Here is an 18,482-nt window from a genome sequence, read left to right on the forward strand (position 1 = left end):
AAACTTTTTTTTTTTTTTAAAAAAAAAACAAAAAAAAAAAAAAAAAAAAAAAAAAAGAAGGCACTACTCTTTTATTTGCTGGTTTTTTCCCTTGAAACATAGTAACTCAGTGAGTTGCATATTTCCTATGCTTCAAGAAAGGTCAAGGTGTATCAGTAGTAGAAAAAGAAAAATCATGATTTCTCAAATACACTCACTCCTCTGGTAGACAAAATTCTAAACTACTCTTATACCTATCACCCTCTTCCCTCTTCTCCTGCCCCTACACATACTCTAGCTTCAAGCAGTAACAGTTTGACAGACTTTTCTGGAAGTCTAAAAAGAAAATGTCACTAAATATTTCCTTGCATTTATTTTTCACTATTCATAACCATGGATTTATTGACTAAGTTAGTCTCCTAAGGCCACAGGAGATTAGACAGAAACTACAAACTCAGCAAGAGTGGTGGGGGATGGGAAGAATGATTCCAATGGGAATGTTGTTGTGTGGGGCTGGTACAATGCAGTAAATGTGAAGGGGCTGCTGACAGACACTGGAAGATGAAAGAAAAATTGAATCTCACACAGTGCTCATAATAACGACCCTGAGTCATAAATAAAAAATTAAACTATATCATGTATCTTCTACTTGTGGAGGCGGGACACATTATTTAAGAAAATGCCCACAGGAAATACAATTAAGATTCATGGGAGTTTGTCACTTACGTAGAAAACCTTATTCCTCTACACATCAAATGATTAAGGTCTCCCAAATAAAAATTAAAACTTGCATTTTTTGCTAATTTACATATATTGATAGCTATTTACTGTTTCCCTTATGATTGTGTAGATGGCTAAAACTGGAAGCACTAATGAAGGTCTTTAAGTTTTAACTGCAACTATATTTACAAATTTAATATGCTCTACGCTTAAAAAGTTCTCCTTAATAAATTATAATTGGAATTTCAGTATCACTTATAAAGCATAATTTGTTTACTTAAAAGTAATGGTTGAAGAAAAAATATCAGTTTATTAAAAGAGACATGGGAAAATAAATATAACACATGACAGAACGGGTTACAGGTTACAAACAGCCTCTCCTGGTTCAAGTGCCTCACCTTTCTGCAATAGCTTTAGCCAAAAGAGCTTTTTTACGTTTATTTTTCTCTTCCATTAGCCGTTGTTCTTGTTGGAGGACTTCCCAACGAGATTTTCTTGCCTAGGGGCAAAAAAAAAGCATAAAATGAGTTTATGAAAGAAAAAGAAACTGCTACCCTATCCCACACCTTACCAGTCTCAGTCCGCTAAGTATAAAATTTAATCAAGAAGATTTATGTATATGTTCTTTCAAAAGTCCTCTTAAAAGAAACCCACCTGCAGTTCATTATTTTGTTCTAATGGGAACAAAGACTACGATCTAAAGTAAAGAGGCTTACATAAATTGGACCTCTGAAATCTGTAATATGTATGCAATCTAGGAACCCACAAACTAGAAGCCAGAATACTGTGGCATGTGTTTAGGAGTACAAAGAAATTTGTGTAAGTTAATTATGTATTATATGCAGAATGGAGATTAATAAAAATTGGTCTGTAGCTGATGTCATATTATTTATACCTTTTAGAGTTTTCTATAAAGTCTCCACCACGTTAACATGCTTCAGACAATAACCAATGTTTATTTCATACGTTAATATTTTCTTTAATTTGTTCACTTTTTCCCAACTCTTAGACTTTATTTTTGTCTGTTTTTTTTTTTCCTTTTTGTGGAGAACGGGGTCTTGCTGTATTACCCAGGCAGGTCTCGAACTCTAGGCTCAAGCTATCCTCCTGCCTCTGCCTCCCTAAGTGCTGGGATTACAGGTGTAAGCCACTGTCCCAGCCCAACTCAGACATTTTTAAACGAAGTAAAACACTAAGAGCTAAGACTGGAATGCTGGGCTAAAGAAAAAAATTCAAAGATCTGAAAACATGTATTGTCTTACAATCTGTCCAATTCTAAAATAAATATATTAAAATTTCCCATAAAGTCATGAGCTTGATGCCAACTCAAATTAAACAAGGTACTGGCAAAACTATTTATTCCTATTACTGTCACTTCTTACAGCCATTATATCACATGTATCTATTCCCAAATCTAGTAACCACTTCCAAAACTGTCCCTGTCTCTCCATTCCTACACCTTAGTGTTGGGACTGGTCATTTCTCACTTTTACTATTGCAGGCATCTCTTCACTAGGCACCTTAGTTCCACAGCTCACCCTGCACTCTCTCCCATATGATCTACAACACTGACACCTGGAATTTCTCTAACCATTATTTTGATTGAGGCCTTTAGCCCTCAGAGAGCTTCATGGTATCTTGCTGCATTAGTGAATTTGCTAGGCAGGCATCTCCGATCCTTTCTCATTTCTTTAATTCTCTACTTATTCATCCTTTGCTTCTGCTTCTGATCCTTCCTCATTTCTGTTTTCTTTTTTCTTTTCTTTTTTTTTTTGAGACAGAGTCTCGCTCTGTTGCCCAGGCTGGAGTGCAGTGGCATGATCTCGGCTCACTGCAACCTCCACCTCCCAGGTTCAAGTAATTCTTGTGCCTCAGTCTCCCAAGAGCTGGGACTATAGGCACACACCACCACGCCCAGCTAATTTTTTTTGTATTTTTGGTAGAGACGGGGTTTCCCCATGTTGGCCAAGATGCACCTGCCTCAGCCTCCCAAAGTGCTAGAATTATAGGTGTGGGCCACCGCATCTGTCCTCCTTCCTCATTTATTTAATTCTCTACTGTTCTCTGGCTCATCCTTTGCCACCTCTCCCAGAGAAATGAGGTATCATCTCCAAACATTCTCTAGGACACAGCTTTCCTTTCTCCTCTTTAAAACCTCAAAATTTCTCCTTTACGTGAATGGTTTAGGTTACATGTCTTTTATGAAAATTCTTCCAAGTATCTAAAAAATACTAAAAAAATTGTATGTCCCTATGACATCCAATCTGAATTGTCCAGCTCAATGTAAACTTACCACCATTTGTCTCAGGCCTTTGTTGGTAAACTACACTTAGAGACACTTTAATGTATGCACTTGTTCAATGTAGATTTCATAAATTCATGTGGTTTTATAACTCTTGTCAAAATGACTTCTTAGTTGTAAATCCCTAGTGGACAGAAAACATTTTAAATTCCCAGGATAGAATCTGGATCAGCAGAGATTAAAAAGATGTCAGAGATTAGGAAAAAAAAAAAAAAAGATACTTTGAAAAGAACTCAGAAAAGAGAAAACAGAGATAAAGTCATTCCTTCTCCTCTGTGAGTGATAAATCAGCAGGAAACAAAGAAATAAGAGGATATATTAAAACACAAGCTATCAAATAAAAAATTCTAAGAATTTGCAAATCAAAAAATGGCATCTTCCACAAGAGCAGTGTAGCTAAATTATGAAAGTTGTTTCTAATACAAAGACAGTAAAGAATAAATAAAAAGAAACCTAATGATGAACTGAGTTTTATCATTAGTCCCCTAAATTTCCTACACTCTCTCCTTTGACCATCCCTTTACGTCTCTCCACAAGTTCCAATTTCTGGGCCAATGGAAACAGTCTGGAAGATGAAGAAAGGGGTCAATTTGGGGAGAGGCACTATGCATATAATAACTGCTTCTGAGCTGAGATCGCGCCATTGCACTCCAGCCTGGGCAACAGAGCGAGACTCTGTCTCAAAAAAAAAAAAAAGAACTGCTTCTGCTGAGTGTAAAAGGCATAAACTTTGGATCCAGATGACTTATATGTAAATCTCAGCTCTACTATTTACTAGCAGTGTATTAGCTTTAGGAAGGTATCATCTTTTCTGAGTCCCAGATACCTCATTTATAAAGTTTAAATAATAAACATGCATTTTAAGGCTGTTATGAAGACTCAATAACATAAAACATACAGAATGACTAACAGCATCCAGCTTATATTTAGGTGGTAGCCATTTTTCAATAGTTTATACATCACATTTCTAGGATTGAATATAAAAGAGAGAAAATGTTAAAATAAACAAGTTACATTTCCTTAAAGCCCACTGGGAAAAAACGGGTTAAATGAAAAGTCTCATGGACTTTTCATATAGACTTACTAACAATTCCACTTTCTTTTTCTCCAATTTGCAGTCTGGCTTTGGAGGTAGAATCTCAACATTGCTGTGACCATCATGGGAATTCTCAAGTCCCAGTTCCTTTGGCTGACTTTCAACGTCCTGTGGTTGTCCATCACCAACAGGAGAGGTGAGAGGGAGATGACTCGGAAGAGTAGGGGAAGAAGAAGGTGGTTTTTGAACGTTAACTCTCTGTTTTGGTGCTGAAAGCAGCTGCTCTGGAAGTAATGAGGTTGATCCATCTTGAAGTCCAAGTTTTTGGCTTTGCTCTACAAGGGCTTTTTCTCGCTGAAGTTGTTGTCGACTTTTCTTCGCGGGGAGACGTCGCTGTGGTTCAAATGGATCTATGTAAAAGAAAATAGAGGAAAATTCCTTTGTGTGAGCAGCAAATAATTATAATTCCTCTAAGAAAATAAAAAATTAACATTACAGTTTGATAATTCTAGTGGTTCTCCTACCCCATTCTCTATCTTGAAAGTCTAGGGGAAAAACAGCCATCTTCCTGTAGAGTTTCAACAGTTTTTAGATCATAATGTTAATATTTAACAGAAACTCTTAATTTATCTTCAGCGAAGTCCATCAGTGAGTTAGGCCTTAGGTCACGAAGTGAGGTTTCTTTTTCAACTTGATTTCCTAATTGTCAAAAGAAATCAACTAATTTTGACCAAATCAGGGAGATGACTGAATTATCTGGTTTTAAATTTGATTTATGGTTCTGTCTGCTCTCCTGAACAAAATGGTGGTTGGATTTTCAAATGGGATTACCCTCTCTTAAATTTTAACAGCTTTTAGGGCAATTTGGTACATATGTGATACATATTCAGATGCTATAACAGGAATGTAGTTGAGTGAAGTCTCTTATTTCTAGGAATGCTAGTTAACCTTAAACTGTTTTCTTTCATCCTACAGAACAATCCAAGGTTGTACTCCCCAGAGCCTAGTCACGCTCTAATCAATGCATTCAAACTACTTTTAATAGTAGCCTGAGCAAAGCAATAGAAGATGAAACAACTGGGGGGAAATATCTTTAAAGTTATAAATAATAATACTTCTATTACACTTTTTGGACTGTCCATGCCAGTGTAAACATTTTAGGGCAGACAACTGGAGAATCTGACTCACATTCATACTATATTTAATAAGATCTATAAATAGTATTCTCTCTTAAATGCCTGGGAAGTGAAATTATGAGTTTTTGTAAACGAACAACTCAAATGGGACTTTCAAATTTGGCATATTGACTTTTGAAGCAAAACAAGCTTATTATTCGAATTTCCCAAAGTATAGTTAAAAGCTCTAGAGTCACAATTCCAGCTTTGCTTTTGCCCAGTTCAGTGACCTCAGGTAAGTCAATTATTTATTCAATATCTTAGTTTCCTCATCTATCAAGCTGGTTGAAAATTAACCTGCTCTAATGCATGAAGTTGGTCTAAGAATAAATGAGATACGTACAGAAAACATTTTTTAAAAGACTGAGGTACTATCAAAAGCAAATGTTATTGTTTACTTTAGCCAGAAACACAAAGTATCCTCCTGTACCTTGCAACAGGAACACATTCTTGGCTCTGATCTTTATTCATACCATCAAAAAATGTCACTTAGCCTGCTTACCTGTCTGTTGAACTCATTAGCTGAATTATTAATAGTTCCTCTGAAATTCGGGTAGTCACTTCTATTTTATTTTGCATTTTTACAGAACCTACCTATAAGACTGAAAATGCTAATTTTAAACAATAAACAATAAGCAAATCAGGCCACTTAAACACAGAACATACTGTTTCCCACAATGCGTATTACGGGCTGCAAATATCAAGGAGACTGGTGAACTGAGAAGCACAAGTCTGGTGGAAAGGGGGCAATTCATAGTCACCTTTAGTCAACTGCTATCATTAAAAAATTTAGGTCAGCATGGCCAGATATTTTGATTTTTATGATTACAATTTAGACTTTTATGTAAAATATCTTGATTTTTAAATGTAGGGAACTGTCTCAATCAGGAAAATCTAGATTATGCTGTAGGGGCAAATCTTAGTGGTTTTAAACCACAAAGGTTTATTTTTCATCAATGACATGTGCCAACTAAAGGCTAACAGAGTGGTTCTGCTGATTAGTCTCTCAGGGCTCTAGGCTGACTGTACAGTCAGTATTCAGTGTTGCTGGCCACCACAACACAGGGAGAAAAGAGAGGTCAGGAAGGTCTTGCTATAGCAATTAAGTGCTCTGACCCAATAGTGATGTAACACTTCTGCTCACAATTCAATGGCTCACCTAGTACATGGACCTACCCCCAAACAAAGGCAACAGTTATAGCTGGCTTACCAAATAACACAATGATTATCACCATTATTAACTTAAAATAAATGTAAAGATTGGATAAATGAAAGAGATAGAAAAGGAAGAAAGGAAGGAATGAAAGAGGGAGGGAGGGAAGAAGGGAAAGAAAGGAAGGCAGGCAGGAAGAAAGGAGGAAAAAAAGAAAGAAGGGGGAAGGAACCAGGCAAAGCCGAAAAGCCGCATACATTTTTGGGTTAAATTAAGCCAATGGACTACCAGTTTGTGATATATGCTCCATACCCCTTATTTAAGCCCTGGTCCCCCAACTCCAGAAAACTATCATTTGAATCATATGTTGATTATTCTGTTCCTTCTCTAATAAACATGTTGCATCTATGAATATTTCTAAAAAGTATTTACTTAGTTGTCCAATTTTATAAAAAGGGTTTTGGGCTGTACATCTGTTTTACTTAATATCACACTGTCAATAGTCATTCATATTGTTTACGTTGCAGCAGTCATTAATTTTGTTGTATAACATTTCATTGTGTGAGTAAACCAGAGTCTACTGATCTTCTTCCACTGATAGACATTTAGGTTGGTTACAAGTTTTTGCTTTTGTAAATTTTCAATACTGTGTCTCTTATTTTACATGTACAAGAATTTGCTTTGGATATTATCTAAGAACAACTGAGTCACAAAGTATAACTTTAGAAGAAATATGAAAATGCTTTCCAAAGTGTACTCCCTCTAGTAATGTGTAAGATCCTGTGGATGTACTTTTTCTTCAATATACAATACTGTCAGATGTTTTAATTTTTGTCAATCAAATGGGTGTAAAATAGTAGTACCTCACTGTGCTCTTGATTTGTAATTCTCTGCTCCTTCGTGGTGATGAGCATCTCTTCATAGCTCCTTTTCTAGGACATACCTATTCATGTCTTTTGTTGACTTTTCTTTTGGCTTGCACTTTTTTATATATCAGCAGAAAACAATTAGAAAATACAATTAAAGAGAATATATTTCAATAACAGAAATTATCAGTTATCTAGGAACAAATCTAACAAAAATCTGTTTAATACCTCTATAGGGAAAACCATAAAATTTATCGAGAATTTAAACAAGTACTAAATAAATGGAGACATATACCATGTTAGTGGTAATGTTTATAATATGAAGATGAAATTGATCTAAAGAGTCAATGCAATTACAATCAAAATTCCTAATGGGTTTTCCGTTAAATTTGGTAAAATTATTAAAATTTTTAAATGAAAAGATAGAAAGTCAAGAATAGTGGCCAGGTGCAGTGGCTCACACCTGTAACTACTATAGTAATTATAGTAAGAAACCAATTTCTTAAGACACGGAAATGTTCGCTATTAAAAAAAGGTTCACATGTTTGAATATATTAAAATTAAGGCCCAGCATGGTGGCTCATGCCTGTAATCCCAGCACTTTGGGAGGCTGAGGGAGGAGAACTGCTTGAACCCAGGAGTTTGAGACCAACCTAGGCAAAATAGCAAGATCCTATCACTACAAAAAAAAAAAAGAAGGAAGGAAGGAAGAAGAAAGAAAGGAAGGAAGAAAGAAAGAAAAAGAAAGAAAGAGAGAAAGAAAGAGAGAGAGAGAAAGAAAGAAAACTAGTGTGGTGTGATGGCATATAGCTGTAATCCCAGCTACTTGGGAGGCTGAGGCAAGAAGATCGCTTGATCCCAGGAGTTCAAGGTTATAGTGAGCTATGATCGCGCTACTGCACTCCAGCCTGGGCAACAGAGTGAGAGCCAGTTTTAAAAAATAAAATATTTTGTTCAGCAAAAAGATAAAAGTGAATAGACAACTTAAAAACTGGGAGAAGATGTTCATAATGTAACTGGCAAAGAATCAGTATGAAGAATAACTCTTCTGAATGAATAATTTATTTAACTAAAAATTGACAGCATGTGGTTGCACTGTTTTCTTCCAATTTTTCATTATGAAATAGATCATACATCAAATATATGCATGTGTTACACTTATAAACACACATACACAGTCTTCCAACCTATACGATTAAAAAAATGTTTAAGAAATAAAATATGACTGCAGTAGAAGTAACTACTGTTTAACAATAGACATAATCCTCCTTTTAGAAGGTAAGAGAGAATTTATGTCCTGTCCCCCAAGTTGTATGACTTGCTTTTGGTAAATAAAATATAAGTAGGAGTGTCACATGTCATTTACTGGTGAAAGGATTTAATTGCCAATGTTCAATTTTCAATCTTCTTTTCTTCCTACCATGGTAAACTCCTACAAGACAGCACCAAAAGATGGAGTGACTGTGGAACACAGTCACCTGCCAAACCCACATTAAACATGAAACTAGAGTGAAAACCAAATCTTTATTTTAAACAATTGACATATTAGGGCTATTTGTTACTTTAGCTTAACTTGCCTTAACCTCATTTCATAAATTACCAATACCTCTGAATTTCCCTCTCCCTGATCACATTCCCATGCCTCCCCACTATATACAATCATATGTCACTTAACAATGGGCTGCATTCTGAGAAATGTGTTGTTAGGCAATTTTGTCCTTGTGCAAACATCAGAGAGTGTATTTACACAAACTTAGATGGTACAGCCTACTATATACTTAGGCTATATGGTACAGCCTTTTGCTCCTAAGCTCGAAACCTGTACAGTATGTCACTATACTGAAGAAAACAGAAAAAGTGCCGTAAAAACAGGGTATTATAATAATATTACCAGGCTACCACTGTATATGTGGTCCACTGATAACTGAAATACTGTTATTGAGTATGTGACTGTATATATTATACATACAGCTAGCTGATCCTTGATATATGAGGATAACTGGTTCCAGGATCCCCATGTATACCAAAATCTGTGCATACTCAAGTCCCACACTTGGCGCTGTGAAAACCACATATACCAAAAGTTGGCCCTCCATATACTCAGGTTTCGCATCCCCCAAATACTGTATTTTTAAAATGCACATTTGTGTATAAGTGAACCGTCACAGTTCAAACCTGTGTTGTTCAAGGGCCAAGTGTAAATCACATACACTGTATTAACAAACATGTTAATGCATGTGGTTACAGTTAATACTAATATATTCCCACCAGCTGTACAGTAGTAGCCCACTAGATGAGTATACCACAATTTATTTACCCATTCCCTTGGTAATGAATACTTTGGTTGTTTCCAATTTCTTAATATTATAAACAAGACTATTAACAACGTTCTTGACCATGTTCCTCAATGCACATACAGGGATCTCCAGAGTACTACTGTCCTTATTTTTGCTGGCAACCAACTCCATCTTCCTAGATTATTCAATAAATGTTTAAGGATAGAGAACAGCTAGAAATGGCTTTAAAATTAAAGGGCCAAATCCTCTAATTTTACAAATAAGGAATCCAAGGGGAAAAGATTTAGAAGAGCTGAAAGTTCTATACGCCAATGACTGTGTTTAGCTACGGGTATACAAGGCTGTTAAGATATTTTCCGTCCTCGAGGTGGTCACGGACGAGTGATTTGGTTTCCACACTCTACAGTGGGCCTTGAAGTTCAGGTCCTTACCATCCTCTATCTACCCCCAGTTGCAAAGACATTTCAAAATATACTTCTACATAATTAATATACAGTGTAATTTTGATTTTTAGATTAAGTCGTCTTTACCCTGGAAAATGCGCCTCTGCTAACACACAACCTTTATGAAATCTTCCCAAGCTCCATCCAATCTTCGGCAGAGTGAGGTTCCTCTTGTCTCTGAAGCAAGCTTTTGCAATATCTACTACCACATAACTTTGTGATTTGTCTCCTCATGAGTCTACTGGAGTCAGACCAGAGGCCAGGGCACTTGTACCCTGTACATCAGAGTATGTGAATGGATGTTGAAAACACAGAGCAAAAGAATTTGAGCATATAAAGCAACACAGAGTCAGTTAACCATACAGCGTAGCATAACCTTTTTGATAGAGTTTTTAAAGTCCCCTGGACCAGTCAAAATGTCCCCAATCGATATAATATACATTGGTCCTATCTTACTAATTTACTTCTTTTCCCACTTGTCCGCCCTAGATTAGTCTCACATTTATGCTAAAAACGCACAAGCTACCAGAGCAACATCCAACTTCCCCACAAACGCTAATAAAAGGTTTACTTCATTTTCTACCAAAATGAAGTATTTGAATTAAGGTACCAAGAGCGGTGTACACTTCTTACAGAAATTGTGTGTACTACCAGGATAACCACACAGATCACTGCGAAATTTCAACCACAAGTACAGTGCAATCAATATTACTAAGTTTTCCACCAACAATCAGCAAACTTAATTCCTTCATTAAAAAAAAAATATATATGTATACATAGTACAAGCCCATTCAATGCTTACTCTAAAAAAGACAGAGAGAGAAGAACAAGATTAGCTTACTCCAAAGGAAGACTGTATGTATATAAACATATAAAGTCTTCACATCTACCCTCTCAAAGACCCTTTTGGTTTGCTGATTCTCAAAATTGGAAAGAACTGCAAAATCATCTGGCAACCAGAAGTGAATGCAACACTCAAGATGAACTGTGAAAAGTACCAACATTTTGCCTTTATTCAGACGCCTGTGCTCCTTTTTTCCAATCATCTGCTTCTGCAAATTCACCACAATTCTAATATGATGTGCGCCCCTCCTCCTTCCCTTACCCTGACCCTAACCTTCCAACTGTCGATTCCTGCAGCAATCCTCCCTAAGGAAGACACACAGGCTGTAGGCTCACTTCCTCTCCCAAGTCCCATTCCTTTCACAAGAAGAGTCAAATCCCTACAGTGGATTCCTGGACCGTCTTTCCTAAAAAAAGATCCCAGTCCTCTGGCTTGCCCCTCCCGTCGTGACTCCCAGTAAGTCCACCTCTCAACACCCCTTACACCAGTCCACGTACTTACAGCGCCTTCCGCTAACGCAAACGTAGCCACTTCCACGCCCCCTGCCCCCGCCAAAGCTGCATCCCCGCCCCTTCCCCTTAAGACCCAAGAATTAAACCACTGTAAACCCATCTTGTTACCTTTAGTCTGCTTTAGTCTCCTCAGTTCCTCTTCAGAGAAGCCTGCCCAACCTTGCGCCATCGGCCCGGGCCACCGGCACCCCCAAAACTGCCCAAATATCGGAGCCGCGACTGCCAACACCGCTGTCCAGCGCATCCGGGTTTTTCCTCGGCCGCGGCCAATCAGTGCGTCGGGCTCCAAACACAAGGCCCTCTCTCCACGGCCTCAGGGTCCGGCTTCCTTCCAGGCTGCCTTCAGCAGTGCCTGACAAACTGCCTAAGGAAACCTTGCCACGCAGACATTCGTTTCCCCCAGGCTTGCCTCTGCTCTCTCTCTCTCTCTCTCTCTTTGTTTCTCACTGTTGCTGGTTAATCGCTTCAGGAGCTAAGAGGGGAAATGGCGATGGGGATGAGAGTGGAGACAAGGTATTTGGGGAGGAGCTACGAGTCGGTGGCGGAAACGGGAGATCAAAGTGCCTTTTGGGTCCTGTACCTGTGGGGCGGGAGCGGTGCTCTCTGTGGCTCTTAATTTGCCCTAAAATCCATGTGTTTTGCTGGGAGTGTGCACAGCGCTGGAGGCATCCTTCAGATTGACTCAGGAAATGATCAGATTTAGGATTTTGATGATGAAGAAACATTTAAAAGGGGTGGGGTATAATTAACGAAAAGGGAACAGGCATAACCAGGTCTCTCGCAGGCCGGAGCGTCTCCCAAATTTCTTTTGCTTTGAGTTGTTTCCTTTGTGAATAATTATAATATGTAAACTTTCCTCCTAAGGGATTTCTTTTTTTTCCTTCTTTCTTTTTTTTTTTTGAGACGGAGTTTCGCTCTTGTTGCACAAGCTGGAATGCAATGGGACGCTCTCGACTCACTGCAACCTCTGCCTCCCGAGTAGCTGGGATTATTGGCGGCCACCACCACACCCGGCTAATTTTTTATATTTTTAGTAGACACGAGGTTTCACCATGTTAGCCAGGCTGATCTGGAACTCTTGACCTTAGGCGATCTGCCCGCCTTGGCCTTCCAAAGTGTTGGGATTACAGGCGTGAGCCACCGCACCCAGCCAGGATTTAAATGGCTTCCCTTTAAATCTATGTTTCAGAGAAGACATTATAAAATATCGGCACTGGGGGATGGGAAGGCATTTCTCAGGATCCTGCCTGGAGTGCTAATACCATAGTTTGGGTTCTGCTTTGAACACTAACCTGAGATCCCATTTCCTCATTTGAGGTAGGGTTGCAAAGATTAAAAGATGCAAGCGTTGTCAAAATACACATAGATGAGGATGATTTAAGAGAGACCTAGTTATACTATTTTTCATGCGTCTCTTTCACTATTTTTGCAGTGAGAACAACAAAACACCTCATCTTGGCTTACATTTTAAAATACTTTGGCTTTAATGTGTTGATATTTTTAAACAAAATGAAAGAAAGGAGTAAAGTACAAAATAAAACACGTCAAGAAAAGTTGAAAGGAGTACTTCAGATTTAGTAAGTGATCAAAAAGTGAAGGATGTTTGGAATTTCCCATGTAAATCTCAGCTTTTAAATTTAAAGTGGTTTCTGAATTTGGGGGATGCTGCAGATGCGTCATTTTAAATGTGTACTCAGTTTTCATAACATTAAACAAAATGCCATCCAAAAGGACTGGAGGAGACAGTTTCCTCCAGTTTCTGAACATAAGACTAAGTATATTCAAGTTATAGATTATCTAACTCCAAAGTAGTAGACGGGGATCAGTGGCAACCTGGTAGTTAATTCAGTTTCCCATTTGCAGGCAACCGCCATCTAGTTCATCTAATAACAATAAACCACCTTGTGTGCCCCATGTTGAATTTTACACATAAATGTTCTTTAGTTCACTCTGGGGGAATTTCAAAACTTATCCGTAATCTTAATAGAGATGTAAATTAGGATATTTTAAAAGGTTTTGCATTGGCCCTTAATGAGAACCAAAGCAAAAGTGACATGTAGTAAAAGACAATACAATCATCTGTATAAAGTTATAATTTCCAGTTTGCTAGGTTCTAAATCTCCTGTTTGTTGTTTCTGTTGGCTCTCCCTCATGGTGGCTAGTTTCTTCAAATGATGTATAATATTTAAGTGGGAATTTATCTTCAAAATTCTTTGTTCTGCATAAGTCTTCTCTTCCCTGGGTTGAGAAAGTGTCTCTACAGATTGGTTTTATTGATCCTAAAGTTTCAGTTGTTTTAAACCAGATTTAAGGTAATTTTTTCAGCTTCTACTGTAAATTTAGTTCTTAGGTTCCACCCCCATATATGATACAGGACTCAGGTCTCAGTATTTTTTAATTGTCTTTATATACAAATTATACACAACTTTATTTTCAACAATTTTGTCTTCAAATAAGTGAAAGAGACCCAACCCTAGGATCTATATTTAGTTAGAATCCCCCTTTCTACATCTCTGTAGCTTTCTTTTAAGATCTATGATGTATTTTTTGATTATGTAAATAAAAACATGTTATATGTTTTTATGTAAACAAAAAACAATAATAGTAATATTACTCACAGATAGCAAGCTTCCTTACTGCTTTTCCAAAGCAACAGTCTTAAGGTTTTGTGTTTTTTTGTTTGTTTGTTTTGTTTTAAAGGCAGGGTCTCACCCTGTTACCTAGGCTGGAGTGCAGTGGTGTGATCTTGGCTCACTGCAACCTCTGTCTCCAGGACTCAAGCGATCCTCCCATTTCTTTGTCTCCGGAGTAGCTGGGGCTATAGGTGCCCACTACCATGCATGGATAACTTTTATATATTTTTTTTTTGTAGAGATGAGGTTTTGCCATGTTGCTTAGGCTGGTCTCCAACTCCTGAGCTCAAGTGGTCTGCCCAGCTGGGCCTCCCACTTGCTGGGATCACAGGCATGAGCCACTGTGCCTGGAGTTTTTCTAATCCTCTATAATCACATGGTCTATCTTTTCTAGACTCTCAGCTTTATTTCAGCAATCTTGTCTTCAAATTATGTGTAGGAATCCCAATCCCCAGGACCTGTATCTAGGTAGAGACCCCCCCTTTCTACATCTTCTTTGCTTTCTTTTAGGCTCTGTGATATATATTTTTTTGTTTACATAAATAAGAACATGTTATACAGTATTTAGCATCTGTATGTGTTTATAGAAGGGGACCACCTATGACAATTTAGACAATAATCTCCAGCTGATTCTCCATCAGAGCCACTAGAGTAAAAATGAAGACTAATCGTGTCTGTAGCCTGGTCAAAGCTGGTAAAATGCCTTCCCAGCACACTTTGAATAAAATCTGTTTCCGCATGATCCTACATGATCTCACCCTTGTCTACCTCTCTTATGTGATCATTAGGCTGTCTTTCCCCTTACTCTGCACTCCCTATAATCCAGCCAAATTGGCATTCGTTGGGATTTTGGGATACACCAGACTTTCTTTTCTACTACCCTCTACTACCTACCCAGGGCTTTCCCAAATGCTGTCCTTTAATTATTATCTTTCCTTTGTCTGGCCGATTCTTCCTCCTTCTTTACGTTTTGGCCTAAAATATTCACATAGACATTCTATGACACCCTATCTAAGTAGCACCTGCCCACTTCTATGTTCTTTATGACTTTTACAGCACTAATTAAAGTTTCTCATCTCTTCCGTCTACAGACTGAGCTCCCTGCTTTACCAGCATTTATCCTCGAATGTAAAGAGACCCATCCAATTCCCTTTTATATACTGCCAGTTGCCTCTCTTCCTTTCCTGTCCCCGCTCCTGTGCCTGACTCTTCATTTCTACCTATGTCTTGGGGATATAGGACTGCCTTTCTGACCCTTATGCCCTCCTTACCCTGGATCTGTAAATAAAAATCTTTGAACTTACTTCCTATTGCGATTGTGTATTGAATTTGTGCCTTCCATCTGGAGAACATAGGCTACCCCAGACCAAGTTTTGCCCTGGAGAAACACAGGTTGGACTCCCAGTGCCAAAGCAGTGGTCAGAAAGGCATAGAGTGGCTGTGGGTCAGACAAGAGCCACAGGGGTGTCTGCCAGTATAAACAAGATCCCCCTGTGAGGGACCCCCTGGTTGTGGGTCAGACAACTAGGATGTCCACCAGGTAAAAGAAGTATCCCATGAAAGGCACTCTGTAAACACCCATATCTAGTTCCCCTTCATTTCCTGTAAGATTAGGGTTGCTATGGTACTACAACCCCGGTTTAGCTCTGGGCTCTCAATAAGTCTTGCACACCTGTCAGATTTATTTTACATAGTTAATAACACGATGCTATTATAGTGTTATTTTTAATTTCAATTTTTAATTATACCTGCTACAGTCTTAATTTTGGTATACCTCACAAGATTCACATTCTGGAACTTAATCTTCATGTAACAGTATTAAGAGGTGGGGCCTTTAGGAAGTAATTTGATCATGAGGTCAGGGCTGTCATGTATGGGATTAGTATCCTTATAAAAGAAGTTTGAGGGAGTCGGCTTGCCCCTTCTATGTGAATATGCAGCAACAAGATTCCAGCTATGAAGCAGAGAGCAAACTGTTACCAGACACCAAATCTGCCAACACCTCGGTCTTGGACTCCCCAGCCTCTAGAACCGAACAATACATTTCTGTTGTTTTTAAATTATCTAGTCTGAGGTATTTTGTTATAGTAGTCAAATGAGCTAAGACAATATAGAAATAAAATGGACTCATTGATCTTGTATCCTCTAACCACAATAAACACATTTATTAGTTGTAATAGCATTTTTTGGTGGATTTCATTGGATTGTCTACATAGAGAGTCATGTCTGCAAATAAACAGTTTTACATCTTTTTTTCTAATCTGGTTGCTTTGCTTTTTACTTCCTTTGCCTTATTGCACTGACTAGACCCACCAGTAAAATGTGGAATTAAAAAAAGTGAGATTGATTACCCTGACTTGATTCTGATCACAAGGGAAAAAACATGAAGCCTTTCACCATTAAGCATGATGTCAACTTTAGGTTTTCATTAATGCCCTTTAACAGCTTATGAAATTCCTTTCTGTTGCTAGTTTTCTGAGAACCTTTCTCAGAATGGATAGTGGATTTTGATGCATGCTTTCTCGGAGTCTATTGAGATGATCATATGATTTTTCTCTTTCAGATTGTTAATATAGTCAATTGCATTGAGTGGCCAGTGTTACACTAATCTTGTATTTCTGGGATAAACTCCATTTAGACATGATATATTATCCTTTTTATATGTTAGGTTTAATTGTTAATATATTTTATTTAGAAATTCTACATATGTTCATGAGGGATATCTGTCTGTAGTTCTGTTTTTTGTAAAGTCTTTGTCTGATTTGGGATCAGGGTAATATTCTGACACAATGAGTTCAGAAATAGTCTCTCAAATTTTTTGGCCAACTGTGTGCCACTAATATTCATTATATAGTTGATAGAATTTACCAGTGAAGTCATTTGGAGTTTCCTTTGTGGGAAAGTTTTTAACTTCAAATTTAATAGATACAGGGCCATTCACATCATCTTCATGATTTGGTGTTTTTTCTCAAGATACTTGTCCATTTTATCTAAGCTTTTCAATGTATTGGCATAAAGTTGTTTATAATACTCTTTTATTGGGCAGTAAAGAGTCAACTTAGTGGGCTTGGGATGCTCAAAGCCTGCACTTGCCAAAGACTAGCCTTTGCCTGGCTCCTAGGAGATAAGCTCCAAGCATTTAGAATATCCCACCTAATAAGATCATCTTTATATACATGGGCCTTTTGGCCTTACCAGATAGTTTATGCTAACAACGTGATTTAGTAAATGACTGTTTTTGTTTGTTTGTCTTCCTGAGCCATGCTGTATCAGTTTGATGTCTGGAAAGGCTGGAGATTGGGTGGCTAAAGTCAGTTATATGAGTGCTCTCTGCCTATGTGATTGACCCCCAATAAGAACACTGCACGTAGAAGTGAGCTTCCTGGTTAGCAGTCAGCACTTCGTATGCATTGTCACACATAATTGCTGGGAGAATTAAGTACTGTCCACACAAATATACTAGGAAAGGACAGCTATAAGCTCACACTTGATTTCTCATGGACACTTCCCTATGTGTCTTTTGCCTTTGCTGATTTTAATCTGAATCCTTTCATTGCAATAAACTGTAAATGTGAGTATGACTGCTTTTCTCAGTTCTATGAGTCTTTCTGGCAAATCATCAAACCTGAGGGTGGCATGGAGACCTCTTTAATATCTGTAGACTTTGTAGTGATTTCACTTCTCTACTGATATTGGTAATTTGTGTCTTCTCTCTTTAAAATTTTTTTTGTCACTGTCATTAGAGGTTTATCAGTTTTATTAATGTTTCTTCAATAAGCTTTTGGTTTTGTTGAACTTTTCTATTGTTTATTGGTTTTCTATTTTGTTGATTTCTGTTCTAATCTTTACTGTTGTATTTCTTCTGCTTTCTTTGGATTTCATTTGCTCTTCTTTTCCTAGTTTCTTAGGGTGGAAACTGAGTTCATTAATTTAAAACTTTTCTTCCTTTCTAAATCAGTGCTTAATGCAATAAAATTTTCCCTAAGTATCACTGTAGCAGTATCCCATGAATTTTGATATGCTGTTTTTATTTTCACTCAATTCAAAATTCATTTTTATTTCCTCTTGATTTTTTGATTCATGGATTATTTGAGATTTTGTTATTTAGTTTCCAAATGTTTTGGAGATTTTCTGGAGACCTTTCTCTTATTCAGTCCTATTTTTAGTTCCATGTCATCAAAATTTAATTTGTATAATTTAAATCCTTTTAAATTTATTAAGACTTCTTAAATATCTTGGCTGGGCGCGGTGGCTCACGCTTGTAATCCCAGCACTTCGGGAGGCCGAGGTGGGCGGATCACGAGGTCAGGAGATCGAGACCATCCTGGCTAACACGATGAAACCCTGTGTCTACTAAAAATACAGAAAATTAGCCGGGAGTGGTGGCGGGCACCCGTAGTCCCAGCTACTGGAGAGGCTGAGGCAGAAGAATGGTATGAACCTAGAGGCGGAGCTTGCAGTAAGCCACCGAACTTCGACCTGGGTGACAGAGAGAGACTCTTGCCTCAAAAAAAAAAAAAAA

General features: G+C 37.8%; 1 protein-coding gene across 9 annotated transcripts in view; it reads right to left on the reverse strand.

Annotated features, from left to right (window-relative positions):
- Positions 1-18,482, reverse strand: part of GORAB (golgin, RAB6 interacting) — a 145,717-nt gene that overhangs the window by 9,946 nt on the left and 117,289 nt on the right. The window contains exons 1-5 of one of the 9 annotated variants that reach the window (XM_017868415.1): positions 11,436-11,529; positions 7,229-7,346; positions 4,090-4,447; positions 2,993-3,125; positions 1,098-1,198 (exon numbers count right to left, since the gene is read on the reverse strand). In XM_017868415.1, the coding sequence (XP_017723904.1) occupies positions 1,098-1,198; positions 2,993-2,998 (107 nt within the window). In that variant the 5' untranslated portion in view covers positions 2,999-3,125; positions 4,090-4,447; positions 7,229-7,346; positions 11,436-11,529. Of the gene's footprint in view, positions 1-1,097; positions 1,199-2,992; positions 3,126-4,085; positions 4,448-7,228; positions 7,347-10,058; positions 11,283-11,435; positions 11,814-18,482 lie in introns of those variants that run through there. The other 8 variants (XM_017868414.1, XM_017868416.1, XM_017868417.1 and 5 more) reach the window with 8 other exon arrangements.

Source organism: Rhinopithecus bieti, unplaced genomic scaffold (assembly GCF_001698545.2).
Source record: "Rhinopithecus bieti isolate Rb0 unplaced genomic scaffold, ASM169854v2 scaffold_4101, whole genome shotgun sequence".
Classification (NCBI taxonomy): Eukaryota; Metazoa; Chordata; class Mammalia; order Primates; family Cercopithecidae; genus Rhinopithecus; species Rhinopithecus bieti.